At 47.4% G+C, this 21,352-nt stretch overlaps 1 protein-coding gene across 1 annotated transcript in view; it reads right to left on the minus strand.

The window, feature by feature from the left end:
- Window positions 1-2,504: 2,504 nt before the first annotated feature.
- Window positions 2,505-21,352, minus strand: part of EIF4H (eukaryotic translation initiation factor 4H) — a 29,019-nt gene continuing 10,171 nt past the window's right edge. Inside the window, exons 2-6 of the mRNA XM_017533406.2 lie at window positions 11,554-11,741; window positions 9,636-9,700; window positions 9,456-9,552; window positions 4,705-4,842; window positions 2,505-4,421 (exon numbers count right to left, since the gene is read on the minus strand). Of these exons, the coding sequence (XP_017388895.1) occupies window positions 4,282-4,421; window positions 4,705-4,842; window positions 9,456-9,552; window positions 9,636-9,700; window positions 11,554-11,741 (628 nt within the window). The 3' untranslated portion in view covers window positions 2,505-4,281. The remainder of the gene's footprint in view (window positions 4,422-4,704; window positions 4,843-9,455; window positions 9,553-9,635; window positions 9,701-11,553; window positions 11,742-21,352) is intronic.

Raw genomic sequence — 21,352 nt, forward strand, 5'->3', positions numbered from 1 at the left:
AACAGCTGCTGAAGAGAATGCTTAACCACAAGGGCAGTGCAGCTGGGGGGACACTGGTGGGGATGGCATTAGGCGGGGGACACTGGTGGGGATGGTATTAGGCGGGGGACACTGGTGGGGATGGCATTAGGCGGGGGACACTGGTGGGGATGGCATTAGGTGGGGGACACTTGTGGGGATGGCATTAGGTGGGGGACACTGGTGGGGATGGTATTAGGTGGGGGACACTGGTGGGGATGGCATTAGTGGGGGACACTGGTGGGGATGGTATTAGGTGGGGGACACTGGTGGGGATGGCATTAGGTGAGGGACACTGGTGGGGATGGCATTAGGTTGGGCACAATAGTAATTGTGGTTTTTACCGTTACTTTCAATGCACGGCTGCGCCTGTAAATCCCAACTACTCGGAAGGCTGAGGCTTGAACCCGGGAGGTGGCTGCAGTGAGCTGAGATCATGCCACTGAACTCCAGCCTGAGCGAGAGTGACGCCCTGTCTCAAAAAAACCACCACTAAAAAAAAAAAAAAAAAACCACCACCACCAAACAGAAAAGCCTAGACAGTTCATGTTCACGTGCCAATGCTACTGCACTGAGGCTTTTTCCCACAACCCCATCGTTTTTGGTGTAGTATTTTTTAAACTGTGATATAAATAACACATGCAGGCGACGATGTGAAGACGGAACGCTTGTGCCTATTGGTGGGGATATAAATGACCAAACCCACCATGGAAAATGGTTTGGAGGTTCCTCACAAAACCAAACATTGAGCTTACCGTGAGATCCAGCACTCCCACTGCTGGGAATATACCCCAAAGAAAGAAATTTGGCCTGGCGTGGTGGCTCACAACTTCAATCACAGCACTTTGGGAGGCTGAGGCAGGAGAATCAGGAGAATCGCTTGAACCCATGAGGCGGAGGTTGCCATAGCGGGAGGAAGCTAAGGCCAAGAGTTCCAGACCAGCCTGGGGCACGTAGTGACACCTCCATCTCTACAAATAATTTTTAAAAATTAGTGGGGTATGGGCCAGGTGCGGTGGCTCACGCCTATAATTCCAGCACTTTGGGAGGCCGAGGCAGAAGACCACCTGAGGTCAGGAGTTTGAGACTAGCCTGGCGAACATGGTGAAACCCCATCTCTATTAAAAATACAAAAATTAGCTTGGCATAGCGGTGGGCACCTGTAATCCCGGCTACTTGGGAGGCTGAGGCTGGAGGATCGCTTGAGCCCAGGAGTTCGGGGCTGTAGTGCACTATGCAGATCGGGGGCCCGCACTAAACTCAGTATCAATATGGTGACCTCCCGGGAGCGGGGGACCACTAGGTTGCCTAAGGAGGGGTGAACCGGCCCAGGTCGGAAACGGAGCAGGTCAAAGCTCCCGTGCTGATCAGTAGTGGGACTGCGCCTGTGAATAGCCACTGCACTGCAGCCTGGGCAACATAGCAAGACCCCATCTCAAAAAAAAAAAAAAAAAAAAAAATTTAGTGGGGTATTAGTACCAGCTACTCAGGAGGGAGGCTGAGGTGGGAGGAGGCTGGGGAGGTTCAGGCTGCAGTGAGCTGACTGTGCCACTGCATTCCTGTCTGGGTGGCAGAGGGAAATCCTGTCTCCAAAACATCTAAGTCCTAGCATCTGCTCTTGGGTAGGAAGCAGTTGAAGCAGCAGTTACTCCAGGCCCCCACCTGAATAGCACCTGGCCACCTTACTCAACTGTAGCCGTGGTCCCAGGTCCCCCATCACTGGACAATGCTTCCATCTGTAGGCAGGCGAGCTCTGCCTTGGCCAGGCCCTTCCAAAGCCAGCCCGGTTTCTGAAGCATGCATTCATGCCCTACACCTTCCCTCCCAGCTCCTTTGTCTGCGGAAGTCCGTTTTAACACTACCCAGCAGCAAAGTAAAGCGGCACCTCCCCAAAATCAATCTGCTTCTCAGGAGGCAGCAGCCCTCCCCGCCATGACAGGTACCCAGAATTTCCTCTGCAGACAGGCAGTATGAAAGCAGCCACGGTTGTGTAAATACTTGATTTCTGGCTGGGCGCGGTGGCTCACGCCTGTAATCCTACCACTTTGGGAGGCCGAGGTGGGTGGATCACCTGAGTTCAGGAGTTCAAGACCCGCCTGGCCATGATGGTGAAACCCCATCTTTTAAAAAAAAAAACCAAAAACAAACAAACAAACAAAAAAACAAACTTGACTTCTTCCATCTTGAGAAAAAAAAAAAAAAAACTTATGTTCCTTTACCTAACAGCTAGGTAAAGGAACAGCTAGACTTTCAAGATTTCCACCTGGTTGGGAAAATAATGCTTTTAGCAAGCGAGGGGGAAACTGGTATTCTATTTCCAATCATCACCAGCTTTTCAAACCTCACTCAAAAAAAAACACAAAAAACAACTCACTCATCCCGGAGTTAAAATTAAAGTAGACTCTTCCATTTCAATGGTGCTTCCCAAATTTAAAATCGGTCCATTTCATGAGCAGCTGAAAAGAACTCAAAAATAAAGGCAGGCATTAAATATTACGTAAGGTTTTCTTTTATTTAAAAGATCATTCACAAAATACCATATCCATAGATTCACTTTCTGTCATATAGCTGAAGTGTTAAGTGTTTGGAATTCCATTCTCACACTGCAAAGTCAACTGGGTTGCCCAGAAGTTTAGATGCATTTGTTTTGTTCTTTGTCTTATCCACATTGAAGATGTAAGTAGGTCATCTGAAAGCATCGGGTTTGATTACACCACATAATGCATGTCTTTCTGAAGTTTAGTATTGGTGTTACACAAATGGTTCTTATCTTGGAAGCAGAGAAGCCGACAGGTGGAGGGAAGGAGAGAGAGAGTTCTGTGGATTGCTGAGGCCTTGTCACAAAGACACAGTGGGAGAAGCCAAGGATGGCAGCTGGTGACCAACTACTAAGCACACGACGCTGGGCGCCCCGGCCACCCTGGCCCCGCCAGCACCCGGCGAGGGTCTCTTTCCTAGGCGCCTGCTGCTGGCCGCCCCTGAACTGCTCCCCACAGGACAGACTGGGACGTGGGTACTGAAGGGTATTTCATCTGTTCACACGGAGGTGTTAAGCTCAGAAGCCTACGCCCTAGCACTAACCCCCAGGTAAGTGCTAAATCCTGCACATGGGAACAACCCAGTGTGTCCCAGACCTAGACAGCTGCAGTCCTCTACGGCTAGCTGAAGGGTCCTGACAGCTCTGCACAGTACAGCTCATTTCAACAAGAGATGAGTGAAGTGCCAGATTCTAGACCATTTTGGCTCTGAACTGAAGGGGAGGTGGGAAGCACAGTATCTCATCATGTCGCCTAGACCAGAACAGACCAACACAAACATGCAGCCAACAGGAATGGGGGGAAACGCCGCGACCGCGCCAGCACCAGCCCTCCACCCCCAAAGTGCCTCGGCCCAGCAGAAAAGAAACCAGCTCGCCGTTCACTGCACCCAGCCGGAGGGGAGCCCCGACCACGCCTGGTGAGAGGAGTTTACCAGCTGGGACTCGGCCTTGAAAGAGTGGCAACAAACGCGCGTGAACGCCTGCGAGCACTCGCCGTCTTCTCCGTGGACTCCCTACTGCTGTTCCAGGCCCCCACTCTCAGTTCTCACTGTTTCTCTCACGAGCCTATCTGCTTGGACAGTCCCCTGGGGAGGGGTCAGGGAGCCAGGACTCCCTTCCCAACAGGAATGGAAAGGACCCTGCAGAGAGTTTTATCCTAGTGTGAAAACAAGGTGCCTGCGATTCTGTCTGTCACAGCTGAATACCAACAAGGAGCAGTTCCATCTGTCAGTGACTTCTGGTTTTTGTGGAAGCCCCAGCAATACAGAACTCCACATGCAGGTCAGAAGAGAAGCACTGAGGAAATGAAAGGAGACGCCTGGAGTTGGGCCAGGCGCTAAAGTAAAAGAGAAAGCAAAGGAGAAAAATGACGCAGCACCGCAGCCCAAACGACTCCCCACGGCGGCCACCACGGCAGCCACCTCCGCTCCTCCGCGGAACCCCATGTGCTGCTGGGAAAACAAGGAGCAGGAGGAAAAGGACAGAAGGGAAATGGGGAAGCAGCGGAAGAAAGAAAAAACTGCACAGACAGGCACTAGAGAGATACAGCAAAGCCCAGAATGTACTAAAAACCACTTGTTAACAGCCGACATGCACTCACAAGCTGTTTCCGCTGTGAGGGGGCCAATGGCAGGCGCGGGAGTGGGGCGGCAGGACGCCCGGGGACTCACCAGGCCGTGGTCCTGCTCTCACCCCCCACGCCCCATTCCCTCCCAACCACAGGCTCATTCTTGCTCCTTCTGAACAACTTCCTCTCTGGGCCTGGCACCCCCGAAGATAGCAGAGTTGGGATTGGCTACTTGATTGAGGGGCGTCGCGACTGTTCGAGGTTTAAGCTGGAGTCGTGGTCTCTGTGCTCTTTCCTCTGGGGGAGAAAAAGCAGTTTGTCAGAGAGGATCCCATTCCACATCCAGGTCAAACGACCACGCTGATGCTGTCAGCAACCCAGCCCACGTTCTAGACTTCACCTGGCCTGCCACCCCCTCAGCAGATGCTCTAATGACCAAGATGAACCTGCTACTGCGGAGAACGTGACGATCTATGCTGACAACTTGTGTGCCGCAGGAATGCAAGTCCCCGTGGGGTGTGAACGGGCCACGATCATCCCGTCAGGAAAAGACGCCCTCCGCCAACACTCGAGCCCGTACCTTCTGTCGGTTCTCTGAAATCCATGTTGGATCCGCGGAGGGGAGGGCCATCTCTGAAGCGGCTGCCCATTGGGGGGCCTGTTCGCCGGTCACCTGGGCGACTACCTCCCCTGCTCCCTAAGAAGTCATCCCTGAAGCCTGGGGAAGGAGGAGGACATTGAATTACTTTTCAAATGATCACCTCCAAGCTGCTTATAGAATAATGTTCTGGGAGTTGTTTGAGGTTAATCTGTAAATTTTTTTTTTTTTTTTTGAGACGGAGTTTCGCTCTTGTTACCCAGGCTGGAGTACAATGGCGGGATCTCGGCTCACCACAACCTCCGCCTCCTGGGTTCAGGCAATTCTCCTGCCTCAGCCTCCTGAGTCGCTGGGATTACAGGCACGCGCCACCATGCCCAGCTGATTTTTTGTAGTTTTAGTAGAGACGGGGTTTCACCATGTTGACCAGGATGGTCTCGATCTCTTGACCTCATGCTCCACCCGCCTCGGCCTCCCACAGTGCGGGGATTACAGGCGTGAGCCACCGCGCCCGGCCGTCTGTAAATTCTTTAGCGTGTCCAGTATCTGAAGTCTCTCCAAAATCAAGTGCATTAAAAATGGGTCCAAATGCCAACGTGTGGAGTAATGACAGCACTAACAGACTTTCCAAAGAAAAAGGAATTAGCATCTTAGGAGAGAAAACAAATTAAGCAAAACAAGAGAGCCTCACAGCAGGCTGAATTCTATTTTCTAACATAAATCTACACAGCTAGTTTAAAAGATAAACCTGAAATTTAGAACTATTTATAACTTAGAACACCAAATCAGAAGAAAAAGCTATATGCCAGAATTCTCACTGGTGGGTAGAAGGAAAGAATATTTTCTCAAGGGTCTCAAGGGGCCTTTATTGTACTTAAGTGAAAGCAAGACATTAACTGTATAATCTACTGACGTTAAAATCTGGTAAAAAGAGTAGTTTACGCCTTACAACCCCAGCACTTTGGGATGCTGAGGTGGGAGGTTCATTTGAGCCCAGAAGTTCAAGACCAGACTGGGCAACACAGTGAGACTCAGTCTCTACGAAAAATATATTAAGTTAGCTGGGCATGGTAGTGGTGCCTGCCTGAGGGTTCCAGCTACTCAGGAGGCTGAGGCAGGAGAATCGACTGAACCCAGAAGGTGGAGGGTGCAGTGAGCTGAGATCGTGCCATTACACTCCAGCCTGGGTGATGAAGTGAGACTGTCTCAAGGGAAAAAAAAACATTGGCAAAAAGAAATTAAACCATAATCAAACAAATGAGCGGTGCGGTGGCTCAGGCCTGTAATCCCAGCACTTTGGGAGGCCGAGGCAGGTGGATCATGAGGTCAGGAGATCGAGATCATACTGGCCAACATGATGAAACTTCATCTTTACTAAAAATACAAAAATTAGCTGGGTGTGGTGGCGGGCACCTGTAATCCCAGCCTACTCAGGAGGCCGAGGGCACAAGAATTGCTTGAACCCAGGAGATGGAGGTTGCAGTGAGCCAAAATCATGCCACTGCACTCTAGCCTGGCGACAGAGCGAGACTCCATCTCAACAACAAAAAAAATGAGCTTGCTGCCGCTGGCTGCGCACTCAGGGGTGACCGCTGCTACTCTCTGCAAGGGCAGTGCCGTGGCTCTGAGCTTGCAGGGAGTTCGTCTTGGAGAAGAACCCTCAGAGCCTGCGGTATGCACTATACAGTCATCCTCATTATCCACAGATCCCCTATTTGCAAATCCATCCAGTCGCTAAAATTCATGTGTCATTCCCCAAGCTGCGTACTAGCAGCATTTCTGCAGTCAGGCTTGGACCTGCGCAGACGTGATGATCCCAGCTGAGGCTGAAAAAGACCGGGCTCTGCCTGTTTCCATTCCTAACTGTCAAGTCTTTTTATGGTGAGTGTCAGGTGTTCTGCCCTTCTGGGCTTCTGCTGGTGGCATCGCTGTCTAAAGTGGCCCCAGATGCAGTGGGAAGTGTTCTGCTGCTCCTAAGTGCGGGCTCGCTGTGAGGTGCCTTACAGACAAAACCGGCATGGGACGAGCTTTCCAACAGGCCGAAATGATGGCACCACCGACTAGCGGGCCCTGAGTTTAGTGTGAACACTACGCATTAAGTGGATCAACAAACATTAACTGAGACGTATTTAGAACGAAGGTCACATAAAACAATGTTAGGTGCGATCAGCTGATGAAACGCTGTGATCCGAGGCTCACAGGAGCAGCTCCACACTGGCTCATCCAGTGCTCCAGCCCCTCCACAGCCACCGCAGATGACCAGCGCCGACTGGGTAACTCGTGGGGAGGGCCAATTTCTATTATTTAAAGGTGGCAAGGGTTTTGGAAACCAGTCAAGTGATCTCACACCTGGTTCAGAGACTTGTGTTAAATCACACCAATTTCAACAAAACAAGTAATGAAAACAAGTCTCGACTGATTGAGGCCAACAGGAGCACTGCTTTAGGGGAACATACTGGGAGGCACATAGTCAAGAAGAAGGTCTTTACAAAGTCTTTTAGCCACCACATCACACAGTTCATTGAACAAGCCTAATTAGCATTCAAACGCTGAACCTGACGTTCCCCCAAACTCAACTGTGAAGTGTACCTTTCCTTTCCATGTAAGTACAAAGTAAATTTACACCTTCTATACAAGATTAAATCATTTCCGCCACCAAGGTCTGGCATGAGACATATGTGCTCACACCCACCCTAGTGAAGCAGGGAAACACAAGTGCCACTTGTGTGCTCAGGTGCCCGATGGGGCACGACAGAGCCCAGCAGAGAAAAAACTATCAGTGTGCATTAAAACCAAGTGAGAGCCTCATTTCAAAACCTCCTAGGGAATAAGCAGTGGGAAAATTAGGAATGAAAAGTGAGGTCTGACATGAACAAGACTCTCACCAAATCTGCTGGTGGGTTTCTAGGAAGCAAACTATTCATGAGAATCTTCGGTTTTCTTTACAAAGCTTAGTTTAACACTGGCTATTTCCGATGGTGGAATAATGCCTTTGCTTGCTTTGTACTTTTCTGTTGCTCTATTTTGTTTTTTTACAATGAGCATGTATCATTAAAAAAACAGCACCATCCTATTAAAAAGTAAAAAAGCTCTATTCTTGCAAATAACGTGTAACGCCTGAAATCAGCCATTACTCCGTCAAGTGAGTCCACGTAGGTTTGAGATGTCGCCAGAACACTGCAGTTCCCACTGGAACTGGGGGCGGCAAGGCCGGGGCTGTGTTCACTGTGTCTCTGCTTGAGCGCCAGTGGCCAAGCTAGGCCACGGGTAGGAAGACATTCGTATCTGGGTGACCTCTACAGCACCTGTGAATACCAAAAGGCAGGTGAAAGGCTGTTCCCGAGCTGCCGGCCGGCTCTGAGACAGCTGCTCCAGGTTCAGTCAGAGACTAGCCTACACATAAAATCACAGACTGACTGGACCATACTGCACTTTTATGAATAAGCTCACTTCTGATTGGCTACAGGACTTTTACGAACTATATTAGTCAACAGATCATCAGTCATCTGTTTAGCCACAGCTGGGTTTTTAAAAAATCTCAGACTCACAAGACAGCACACACCAGCCCCTCCCGCACTTACCCATTACTGTACGCCAGTTTTGTTCTGATGGGAAGGGTGCAGAGCATGAGAGTATATCCCAAGTTTGTTGGGAAGAAAACAAATTTTTCTTTCCCTACCTTTCTGTATTACAACTGACGTTATCATTGTGTAAACATAAAACATTTTACACTTTTGTAATAAAAAACCAGAAAGTAGAGATGAAAAAAATGCTGCAAATCACCCTGCAGAGCAGAGGCCTGGTTCGGGGAGTGGTGCTTTGCGCTGTGACACCAGCTGGTCTGCCTGGGGTTGGCTAAGAAAGCTAATGACGACGTGGGGCATGTCCACTCTCAAGGGATCGGACCCCCAAGCCTCCAAGGAAAAAAAATAGGCCATCAGGACTACCTTTCACCACGTATGAGAGCCCAAACCTCTATCCCGTTTTCTGGAAGGAACAGTATACTCCTCTTGGTGCCATACACAAAACTACCAAGGAGATCCCCCGGCTAGAGTCTGAGAAAAACTGCTGAGCGAGACCAAGGGCCCAGGCCCGGCGCATCTAAGGAAACGCGGGCGATCACAGGTGACCACAAAGGAGCACAGGCCTCACTGGCCCAGTGTGGAGCCTTCAAGGCCTGCCCCCACAGACTCTAACAGAGGCTTACCTGCTTGCCTGGGCACCTTCCAGGAGAGGTTGTTTGTTAAAGGAACGAAAGTAGTAGTCCCACCAGGCGGGCTACTCACAAGAAACAGACAACAGCAGCAAGGCCCCTGGGAAAAGTTATGTGGTGACACTTTAAATACTGACACCGGAATTGAAGTCACCCCGGGAATCCCATTCACCTCTAGATTCTCGGGAGCTACCCATTCCTGAGGATACACAAAAAAGATAAAGTTGAGGAAGTGTCATTACCTTGCTGCACAAACATGGAAAAATTCATTTGGAAGACATATAATTCATGTGATGGGAGGGTCAATGAAATCATTCTAAGAGTTTTTGCTTCCAACAGAAAACCAAACCCAGGCCTGCAGAAGCATCAGCCATTCTTTCTCGGATTTTATGCAACCTTCTAAGAGCAAGAACCTATCACACCTATGAGGTAATCGAGTTCCACTGGGAACATTCAAGAGTCGCAACTGGGAGGCATACTGCAAGTTTGCATGAAGTTCAGCTTTAGAAGAACCAATCACCTCTGTCATCTGGTCCACCTTTTCTGAATCCAAAGCCACCTTTATCTTGTTTTCTGCCTTCTGCAATGTCCACACGAAGTGACCGATCGCCCAACAGCTAATAATAAGAGGAAAATAGTGTTAAATATTGGCAAAGAAAAGAATCTCAGCTGCTATGGCAGAGAAACTGAGGATACTTACTGCACCATCGTATGTCAAGGCTTCCTTAAGGGAATCCACTTCATCGAATTCTACATAGCAGAATCCTGGAAAAGACAAGACCACGATTTCCTGAAGTAATTCTGGATTAAAGACATGGGAGGATCCTGTTCGTAGGATTTCTCCACAGCACAACTACCACTCTGCTGTCTAGATGACGGTAGGCTAGGGGAGCCTGAAGCAGTACCTTTTACTTTCCGTAGACAGAGCTGACTGGCACTGCTCCCTCTCGATCATAATCAGTCAGAAAATGCTAACTGAACATGCACTGAAATAGCAGCTGCATTTCTAGAAAGCTTTCTTCTTGAATGTTTTAACCATAGTATTAAAACCTTCCTCAGGCCAATGGCAGCTGTTTTGACTTCTGAATGACTATTTAATCTAAGCGATTAGATTTCACAGATTTCAAATCTGATATCCTAAAATGCTTTGAAGAAGAGGCTTAAAGTGCCTGTTTAACTTACTACTCAGGTAGCTGACAGCAAATTTGCTTCACAAAGCTAAAAATATACCTTCGGCAACCAGGGTGTGCTTCTCTGAATGTTAATGAAAAGACACACGGCCTGGGTTCAAGTACGTGTTACTGACAACCCATGTCTCTGATGTCAGATTCTGACGCTGCCCCTTCCTTGCTGCCTGGGGTCGAAATCTAGGTGGACGGCTCCCCGGATGCTCACACTGCACCCTGCATCCCCTCTCCCCAGCATCCTTGCCCTGTGCATTAACTTCATCATCGCACTTCATCTTCGAAGCCACTAGACCGCAAGTGCTTTGAAGGCCTGAGTCCAAACTCGCCCTGTTCACCAACTGTGTGTAAAGCCAACTGCCTTGGCTGGACGGATGTCCCCCCAGCTCTCTTCCCTAAGTGGACTCAACTTTGGGAAACATGGAGAACACTACCCCAGCTTCACAGAGGCAGCAGGAGCCACATCATGAAGCTCACCCTCTAGAGCTGCGCAAGTGAAGATGTTCTATGAGCCAAACTCCAAAGCCTGCGGCGACTGACCCAGCCCAAAGGCTAGGCTCACCCACGCATTTCTACCCAAAGTTGAATTCCTAATGCCTGCTAGCAAGCAAACTTGTGGAGCTTATTTCCACAAGCGTAACTGACATATCTGCTTTCACTGTTTGATTACATACTCCGTGGGGCTTCAGATTCCGAAGTCAAAAAGATTAAGAATGCCACTGACACACAAAACCTCCCCGGTCAGCAAGGCCTCCTCTACTGCTGGGACAGCTCCGCACCACAAGTCACTCCGTACCTGTCACAGATGTGCTTCTTGGTGGAACATGTGGACCAAACATCCCGAGACCCAGCATCATGCACTTAAATACCAAGCACACTTCCTTCAGGAAGCCCTGCAGGCAGAATGCCGCTCGGATTCCTTCTTCCTCTTCCTCTCTTTCCCGCACCCTACAGACACACCACCTCTGAAATCTCAGCCAGCCCTCCCAAGCACACTCTCCAAATTTACGAACACATACTGACAACACTGGCTGCTTCTCTTCTGGATTTTGTAATAACTGGATGCCTGCACTACCAAGAAAAATCTACCCGGCATTCCAGGTGAAACATGCCTAAGAGTTCTCGGCTCTGTTCCCCTCTCTCCTGGGGAACTCCATTACTGGCAGACACAGGACTGCTGTGGAGGTCAGGCCCACGAACTTGGGTGAATGCCACATATTTCACAGACTACATTGTGTACAAAACATTTTCCCCTAAGTGAACTGAAGACCTGAGTTGAAGAGCTACATTTCTTTCAGCTACTCAGACCAGGCAAATCTTTAAAACACTTTCCTGATTAGAGGCTCTGGTTCACCGATCTGTTTTTATTTAGAACCCGTTCCCATCCTCCCCCACCCTTTACAGTTATATACAATAAGAACCCCCCAAACTCACCTTTAAATTTGTCTGTGTCTTTGTCTCTGACTAGCCGTACACTCCTTATGCTGAGATCCTTAAAGATCGCATCTATGTCACCCTGCACCGTGTTAAAAGGTAGATTTCCTACGTATGCTGTGTAGGGGGGCTCTGTAGGCAACTCCTTCTGGCTACGGGAACCATGGCCACCAGCACTGCCGCGGGACCTAGAAGGGGAGAGAGACAGGACTCAAGTGTGCCCAGAGTAAACAAGCAAACCAAGTCAAGTTGTCTTCCACTGAGCCACCTGGCCAGCGCCCCGGTGAGGCACTCTGCTCGAATGCACCATAAGACTGTTACGGCGAATGGCCTGAGAAAGAACAAAAAAAGAAAAAGAAAAAATCTGTAAGATGAACTATGTCTCTGTCACCCGGACTCGACTGCAGTGGCGTGATCTCAGCTCACTGCAACCTCTGTCTCCCAGATTCAAGAGATTCTCCTGCCTCAGCCTCCTGAGCAACTGAGATTACAGGCATGCTCCACCACGCCTGGCTACTTTTTGTATTTTACCATATTGGCCAGGCTGGTCTCGAACTCCTGACCTCAGGTGACCTGGCTGCCTTGGCCTCCCAAAGTGCTGGAGCGTGTGCCACCATGCCCAGCCTAAACATAACATACCTTCCTAAGACAACTGCTTCTCTCCTATTTACTCAGAATCTGCTATCTGCAGTATTTACACTCTAAAACCTAAGCAAATACCCTCCTTCACACACCGTGGTGCTAAGAAATACGGAAAGGGACTGTCTAGAAGTAATGCTGGATTCAGAGGAAGGATTACTGAAGCTGCTTAACACATTCACACATAATGAAATGATTTCCCCTTACTGCTCGACTATGGGCATAAGAATGTCCTAATAAGGCCGGGCATGGTGGCTCACTCCTGTAATCCCAACACTTTGGGAGGCAGAGGCTGGGGGATCACTTGATGTCAGAAGTTCGAAACCAGCCTGTCCAACATGGCGAAACCCCGTCTCTACTTAAAATACAAAATTAGCCAGGCATGGTGATGCATGCCTGTAATCCCAGCTACTCAAGAGGCTGAGACAGGAGAATCGCTTGAACCTGGGAGTCGGAGGTTGTAGTGAGCCAAGATCGTGCCACTGCATTCCAGCCTGGGCAACAAGAGCAAAAACTCCATCTCAAAAAACAAAAAACAGAATGTCCTAATACAAATTTTCAATGTTACACAGCAAATATTCATGTACGTAACACTCTCATGCAATACTTCTCGGGGTCCTGAAATACGTGGTGTACCTTACCAATCCATTCAAACCTCGATGTCACTTCCTCAGTTACATCAAGCGTTTACTTTGCATAGGTATCTGTTTAAATCCAGCCTGTCACTTACTAGCATTATGACCTTGAGAAGTTATTCAATTTCTCTAAGCTTTATTTTATTTGTAAAACTGAGTTAATCCTAACATAGTACTTTGGGAGGCCGAGGTGGGTGGATCACCTGAGGTCAGGAGTTTGAGATCAGCCTAACATGGAGAAACCCCATCTCTACTAAAAATACAAAATTAGCTGGGCGTAGTGGTGTGCACCTGTAATCTCATCTACTTGGGAGGCTGAGGCAGGAGAATTGCTTGACCCCAGGAGGCAGAAGTTGCAGTGAGCCAAGATCGCACCACGGCACTCCAGCCTGGGTAACAAGAGTGAAACTCCATCAAAAAAAAAAAAAAGAAGAAGAAGAAGAAGAAAGAAGAAAGAAAGAAAGAAATCAAAATACAGTATACATAGATTGTATCAAAATGACCCAGGAGAGACTTAAAGTCGTTAGGAGTGAAGTGCCGACAGCCAACGTTTGTTTTCACGCAGGTCACCATAAAGGGCATGTGTGCAGGCATACAGACAAGCAGGGCACAACAGTCACTTCTGCATCCACCAGCGTCATCCCACTCTACCATTATTTCAACCTTATTGTAGACTCGAAAATTTTCAAAATAAAAGGTTTGGAAAACTCAGGAGGAAAAAAAAAATTAAGGGAGTGATGTGTTTTTGAAACAGACATTTAACCCATTTCCTGTTTGCTCCAAAAATACTGTGCTGGCAGCCAGCTGTTTTTTCCTAAACGGGAAGTGCGTTTAAATAAATGAGATCCTTCACAACAATCAAAGACCTGCTCAACGTCACCCCCCTTGCAGGGGAAATACTAGTACCCATCTTAGAGAGCAACCTGGTCTTTCATCCATATACTGCTAGAAACATCATAATAGAAACTCCACTTCCTCCAGAAGGTACATTCCAAGTGTCTCAAATAGTGAACAAGTATTACTCACCAAAGCATTTTTATGAAGATGGGTTGACCAAGCTGTAATGATTCTTTAATGGTAAAAAAGTTTTAAGTTTCATAATTCAGAAATCTGATACTTTCCAATAGGAAGTTCCACGTTATGTTCTAACAGCACCAGAAAATAGGTTTATGAGAGAATTGCATTCTACTCGCCCACTCCTCCCACCTTTCCAGATCTAGTAAATGCAACTTATTTTGCATTTCAATAACCTTTGCCAATACTACTCTATCATTGCCATCTCCAAGACCATAAATCCTAAAATATTTTCAATAAGATACTATTTAGAACTGGATAATAAATACACGAGCTACAGGCTGGGCGCCATAGCTCACGCCTGTCATCCCAGCACTTTGGGAGGCTGAGATGGGTAGATCATCTGAGGTCAGGAATTTGAGACAAGCCTGGCCAAAATGGCAAAACCCTGTCTCTACCAAAAATACAAAAAACTATCTGGGTGTGGTGGTGCAAGCCTGTAATCCCAGCTACTCAGGACACTGATGCAGAATTGCTTGAACCTGGAAGGTGGAGGTTGCAGTTAGCCAAGGTTGCGCCTGCACTCCAGCCTGGCGACAGAGCAACACTCCGTCTCAAAATACAAACAGCAAAAGAAGAGATACAGTATAAGGCCGGGCCCCGGCGGCTCATTCTTGTAATCCCAACAGTTTGGGAGGCTGAGGCAGGAGGATCCCTTAAGGCCAGGAGTTTGAGACCAGCCTGGGCAACACAGTAAGACCCCATCTCCATAAAAAAATATAAAAAATTGGCCGGGCATGGTGGCTCATGCCTATAATCCCAGCACTTTTTGGCAGGCTGAGGCAGGTGGATCACAAGGTCAAGAGATCAAGACTATCCTGGCCAACATGGTGAACTGCCATCTCTATTAAAAACAGAAAAATTAGCTGGGCGTGGTGGCACGTACCTGTAGTCCTACCTACTGGGGAGGCTGAGGCAGAATAGCTTGAACCCAGGAGGTGGAGGTTGCAGTGAGCCGAGGTCATGTCACTGCACTCCAGCCTGGCAACAGAGAAAGACTCTGTCTCACAATAAATTAAAAAAATAAAAATACACGCACACACACAAACTCTCTCTCTAACTCTAACTTACTCTCTCTCTCTCAACTGTGTGTGGTGGTCCAGACTTATATTCCCAGCTACCTGGGAGGCTAAGGTGGGAAGATCACCTGAGCCCAGGAGGTTGATGCTGCTGTGAGCCTGGGTGACAGAGGGAGACTGTCTCCAAACTGAAGAAGAAAAAAAAAAAAGAAAAAAGGCCAGGCGCAGTGGCCCACGCCTCTAATCCCAGCACTTTGGGAGGTCGAGGTGGGTGGATCACTTGAGGCCAGAAGTTCAAGCCCAGCCTAGCCAACATGGTGAAACTCTGTCTCTACTAAAAACACAAAAATGAGCCAGGTGTGGTGGCATACACTTGTAATCCCAGCTACTCTGGAGGCTGAGGTGGGAGGATCGCTTGAACCTGGGAGGTGGCGGTTGCAGCAAGCCGAGATTGTGCCACTGCACTCCAGCCAGGCTATAGAGCAAGACTCCCGCTCAAAAGTGAGAGAGAGAGAAAAAAAAAAGATACAGAATAAACATGTGGAAAACCATAAAAATGGAGGGTGAATGTTAAAAAAAAAAAAAACAACTTTAAATTCATTACTCAACATTAAACATCTAGTGATGCTTAATGATGTTAAAAGATTCCCTTGTGCCGGGCGTGGTGGCTCATGCCTGTAGTCTCAGCACTTTGGGAGGCCAAGGCAGGTGGATCACCTGAGGTCAGGAGTTCAAGGCCAGCCTGGCCAACATGGAGAAACCCTATCTTAAAAAAAAAAGATTCCCTTGTGTGTAAGTAGCTCACAACCGTGTAGGGCATATATAACATGTATATATGCAGTATGTGTGTATCTATAAATGTGTAACATACATAAAAACTAAATTAACCAGGTATCATTTTTTTAAAAACTTAAGGATGAGGATGAAGAGAGATGATAAACTCTCGGGTGTTTGAAGGTGCAAGGGCTTGCTAAATGTGCTCAAGCTTACAGAGCAGAACAACTGTGGAACTGAGATCAGGCCAGACTTGACCCCTGACTGAGCACAGGAAGCCCAGCTGAATGCCAGAAGACGATGGGGCACTACTAAAAATGCACTAGGATGGGAGAAGTGGCTCTGGCTTTGGAGAAGATAGAAAAATCTGGTTTGGGGCAAACCATTTTGAAAAGTGAGCACATACTAAATGGCAGCACCTAACAGCTAACTGATGACATAATTCTGGAGCAAAGATACACCAAAGGCCACCAACTTGTTCAACTCACTCGTGCCTCACACCCCCACCAGTGGCTTAATACTCTAGACTTTTTTTTCTTTTTTTTTTTTTTTTGAGACGGAGTTTCGCTCTTGTTACCCAGGCTGGAGTGCAATGGCGCGATCTCGGCTCACCGCAACCTCCGCCTCCTGGGTTCAGGCAATTCTCCTGCCTCAGCCTCCTGAGTAGCTGGGATTACAGGCACGTGCCACCATGCCCAGCTAATTTTCTGTAGTTTTAGTAAAGACGGGGTTTCACCATGTTGACCAGGATGGTCTCGATCTCTTGACCTCGTGATCCACCCGCCTCGGCCTCCCAAAGTGCTGGGATTACAGGCTTGAGCCACCGCGCCCGGCCCTACTCTAGACTTTTCAATAATTAACTAAACAGTCCTGATATTCCCATGTCCTACCAGATGTAGTAGTCCCTTTCACAGGACTTAAGCACTTGTTACCTTGTCATCCCATGCAATGAAATCACTAGGGGGCAGCGCAGCAGGGCCATGTGACTTGACTCAAGCTAGCACTGATGAAGTGTCCACTGTGTGAGTCACTTGAGACACAAGGGTGACTAAGACAAACCCCAGGGTATACATCACATAGGATAACACAAATCTGTTACCCACCAATTAATCTACAAAATCAAATGTCAGAAACTGAGCCAAAATGTCTGACACCTTTCTTCCAGTAGATTCAAGTTTGGCGGGGGGGGGGGGGGAAGACTCTATTTAAGCAAATAAACCGTGTTAGGCCAGGTGCGCGTGGCTCACGCCTGTAATCCCAGCACTTTGGGAGGCCTAAGCGGGTGGATTCACAAGGTCAGGAGTCTGAGACTCGCCCGGCCATATGGTAAAACCTTGCCTCTACTAAAAATACAAAAATTAGCCAGGTATGGTGGTGTGCACCTGTAGTCCTGGCTACTTGGAAGGCTGAGACAGAAGAATTGCTTGAACCCGGGAGGCAGAGGTTGCAGTGAGCCGAGATTATGCCATTGCATTCCAGCCTGGGCAAAAGAGTGAGACTCCGTCTCAAGTTAAATAAATAAAAACAAATAAGCTGTGTTTTATGAAATTCCTACGTAGGTCAGTAACACATGAGAGAACAGATTCACCTGACAACCTTAGCTAGCTTGATGTAGGACCTCTGCCCAACTGCCTCTGTACCTACGTTTTCTTGTCTGTTATATTTCAAATCCTAATTTTATAAAGCTTAAAACTGATCATAAAAATATTTCATAAGTACCAAGTAGTATATAAAAGTTTAACAACAGTTCTAAAATGTTCCTGGGCAGAGCAAACAGGCTTGAGGCTATACTGGGCCAGCAGGAGTGCATGTAAAACAGGACACAGATCAGCAGAGCGTGCCAATCCAGAACAGACACCTCAAGTCAAGGTCTGTGCTGCAAACTCCCCGCCACTACTGAGCGCCGATCCCTTCTCCTGCCGTTAGGGACAGTCTATGGATTATGAAGATTAAAGTAGTAAATTACAGCCTCAGTGATTTAGAAAATCCCACTTTCGGCTCCAAGTGGGACTAATATCCTTCACAGGCAAATCACTTTTCCTTACTCAAATCAAGCACGTATCTGGAAGTCTACGAAGGGAGGAGCAGAGTGTACAGAAGACACAAACCTAAGACCCAGTTTCTGCCCTCAAGGAGCTGGTAATTTGGAAAGGATAAATCGCATCACAAGCAAAGGGCTGCAGAAACTCCAGGAGACAGCAATGAGAAGTCTCTCCCGGTTGGAGCAGTTGGGAGCAGGATATACCCCACAACACAGAGCAACACAAGTGGGACTCCACTTCCAGACAGCAGACGGGGCCAATACTGAACCCTTAGGATGATGAACCAGAAAAGATCTGTAGGTGTCAAAGGAGACTAAGAGGGGGTAACTATAAACAGAAACCAATGCAGGCCTGGGTGTAGTGGTTCACGCCTATCATCTCAGCACTCTGGGAGGTACAGGCAGAAAGGTCATGAGGTCAAGAGATTGAGACCATCCTGGCCAACATGGTGAAGCCCCATCTCTTCTAAAAATACAAAAATTAGCTGGGCGTGGTGGCCCGCACCTGTAGTCCCAGCCACTTGGGAGGCTGAGGCAGGAGAATTGCTTGAACCCGGGAGGCAGAGGTTGCAGTGAGCAGAGATTAGGTACTTAAATATTTTTCCAACTTTTTTGGTACTGACAAAAATGCCTAGTACATTATCACTTAATATACATAATATACATGTATGTGTATTAACTAAAACGGAGTCTCGCTCTGTTGCCCAGGCTGGAGTGCAGTGGCATGATCTTGGCTCACTGCAATCTCTGCCTCTGGGTTCAAGCAATTCTCCCTACCTCAGCCTCCTGAGTACCTGGGATTACAGGTGCCTACCACCATGCCCAGCTAATTTCTGTATTTTTCAGTAGAGATGGGGTTTTGCCACATTGGCCAGGCTGGTCTTGAACTCCTGACCTCAGGTGACCTGCCTGCCTCGGCCTCCCAAACTGCTAGGATTACAGGCATGAGCCACCACGCCCAGACTATTTCATTTTTAAAAATGCTTGTCAGGTACCCATTAAACTGATTTGATTATTCACCTACAGGACATGACAGGCATTTACAAAGCCTTATTCTAGATGGACAGTGAACACTAGAGAACTTTTGCTTTACATGGTTAAGACATTTTTTTTTTTTTTTTGAGACGGAGTTTCGCTCTTGTTACCCAGGCTGGAGTGCAATGGCGCGATCTCGGCTCACCACAACCTCCACCTCCTGGGTTCAGGCAATTCTCCTGCCTCAGCCTCCTGAGTAGCTGGGATTACAGGCATGCACCACCACGCCCAGCTAATGTTTTTGTATTTTTAGTAGAGACGGGGTTTCACCATGTTGACCAGGATGGTCTCGATCTCTTTACCTTGTGATCCACCCGCCTCGGCCTCCCAAAGTGCTGGGATTACAGGCGTGAGCCACCGCGCCCGGCCAGTTAAGACATTTTTAAAAAATCTGTTCATAGACAGAGTTTCACTATGTTGCCCAGGCTGGTCTCAAAAATGGCCTCCAGTGATACTCCTGCTTTGGCCTCCCACCATGCAGGCCATGGTTTGCATGATCTTTTGGAAAGTGTGAGGATGTGCCTGTAAACTCAGTTACTCCAGAGGCTGTAAGACGGGAGGATCATTTGAGTCCAGGAGTTTGAGGCCAGCCTGGGCAACACAGTAAGAGCCTGTCTCTTAATAAATAAAAAATGCTTGAGATTTGCCATTCCACATACTATCAGCTCCCAGTCATTTTATGAAAAACTTCATGATTTTGTGCAATGGAGGATTTGATAATGATCTACATATAACTCACAATTTTACAGTTTAAGATGTTTACAATCTATTAAAAATTATTTAGGTAACTATGAAATGCCATAAACAGATCTCCATTTAAAACCTAGAATTTGGCTGGGCGCAGTGGCTCACGCCTGTAATCCTAGCACTTTGGGAGGCCGAGGTGGGTGGATCACCTGAGGTCAGGAGTTCAAGACCAGCCTGGCCATCATGGTGAAACCCCAACTTAAATAAATAAATAAAATAAAATAAAACCTAGAATTCAAAGGCATTCAGAGTCATAGCTAACACAGTTCTTCTCTTCCTCACTTAATATTTGAAAAATAATTTAAGATCTAACTCACTTGCACTAAAGTACACTTCTATGTATCAACACCTAACATTAATACTTTGCTAAAATCAAATTTATCTTAATTTATAGCTATTTCACACATGATGCTTATAAGAACTAAATGTATTAAAAAGTATCTGGGAAGCTCCTCTTGCTTTAAAAAGAACAAGAGGTTCATGGTGGTTCACGCCAGTAATCCCAACACTTTGAGAGACTGAGGCAAGCAAACTGATTGAGGCCAGGAGTTCAAGACCAGCCTGGGCAAAATAGCAAGGCCCCATCTCTACAAAAAATACAAAAATTAGCCGGGCATGGTGGTGTGCACCTGTGTAGTTCCAGCTACTCGGGTGGCTGAAGCACGAATGCCTGAAGCCCTGGAGGTGGACTGCAGCGAGCCATGATGGTGCCACTGCTCCCAGCCAAGGCAACAAAGCCAAACCCTGTCTCAAAAAAGAGAGGAAATTTAGTAGGCAGGACGAAGGAATAAAAAACATGTACTGGACTACTGGTACTATTAACAAATGATCCATTTTTCAGATGTGATGATGTTGTGATCATATTTTTTTACAAAGATTTTTCCCTTTGAAATGCATGCTGAAGTACTTCTAGATGATAATAACACACACATTTCCTTTCAAGTAATCCAGAAGTATGTGGGAAGGGAGTGAGAGGTACAGAGGTCACTGAAAAACAAAGAATAGGTAATGGGTACACAGGAAAGGTTACTATATCATGCTTTGGTTCATGGTTCACATTTTCTACATTTTTCTGTGATACATTTTGCATATTCAAACAATCCAACTATACAAAGTAATCTTTGCAAAAACTGGGAAAAACTGAACACTGGGTAATGGGAAAACTGTCAGATAAAGAAAAGAAAACTAAGCCCTCATCTGTTAGAAACATACTCAAGTACGAAGAGGCCAGGCGTGGTGGCTCATACCTATAAACTCAGCACTTTAGGAGGCCAAGGTGGGTGGATCACGAGGTCAGGAGTTCAAGACCAGTCTGGCCAAGATGGTGAAACCCTGTCTCTACTAAAAATACAAATGTTAGCCAGGCACAGTGGCAGGCGCCTGTAATTCCAGCTACTCAGGAGGCTGAGGCAGGAGAATCACTTGAACCCAGGAGGTGAAGGCTGCAGTGAGCCGAAATTGCACCACTGCACTCCAGCCTGGGCTGGGTGACAGAGTGAGACTCCATTTCAAAACAAAAAAAAACAAAAAAACACAACGTAATATAAGATACATCTACTAGGGTAGCCATAAAAATTTAAAAAAAAAAAAAATTGTTTTAAAGTACATATTTACCATCACAAAGATGAGGATTAAAATTTTTAAAAATAGGCCGGGCGCGGTGGCTCAAGCCTGTAATCCCAGCACTTTGGGAGGCCGAGGCGGGTGGATCACGAGGTCAGGAGATCGAGACCATCCTGGTCAACATGGTGAAACCCTGTCTCTACTAAAAATACAAACACATTAGCTGGGCATGGTGGCGCGTGCCTGTAATCCCAGCTACTCCGGAGGTTGAG

This window comes from Cebus imitator, unplaced genomic scaffold (genome assembly GCF_001604975.1).
Source record: "Cebus imitator isolate Cc_AM_T3 unplaced genomic scaffold, Cebus_imitator-1.0 Scaffold82, whole genome shotgun sequence".
Taxonomy (NCBI): Eukaryota; Metazoa; Chordata; class Mammalia; order Primates; family Cebidae; genus Cebus; species Cebus imitator.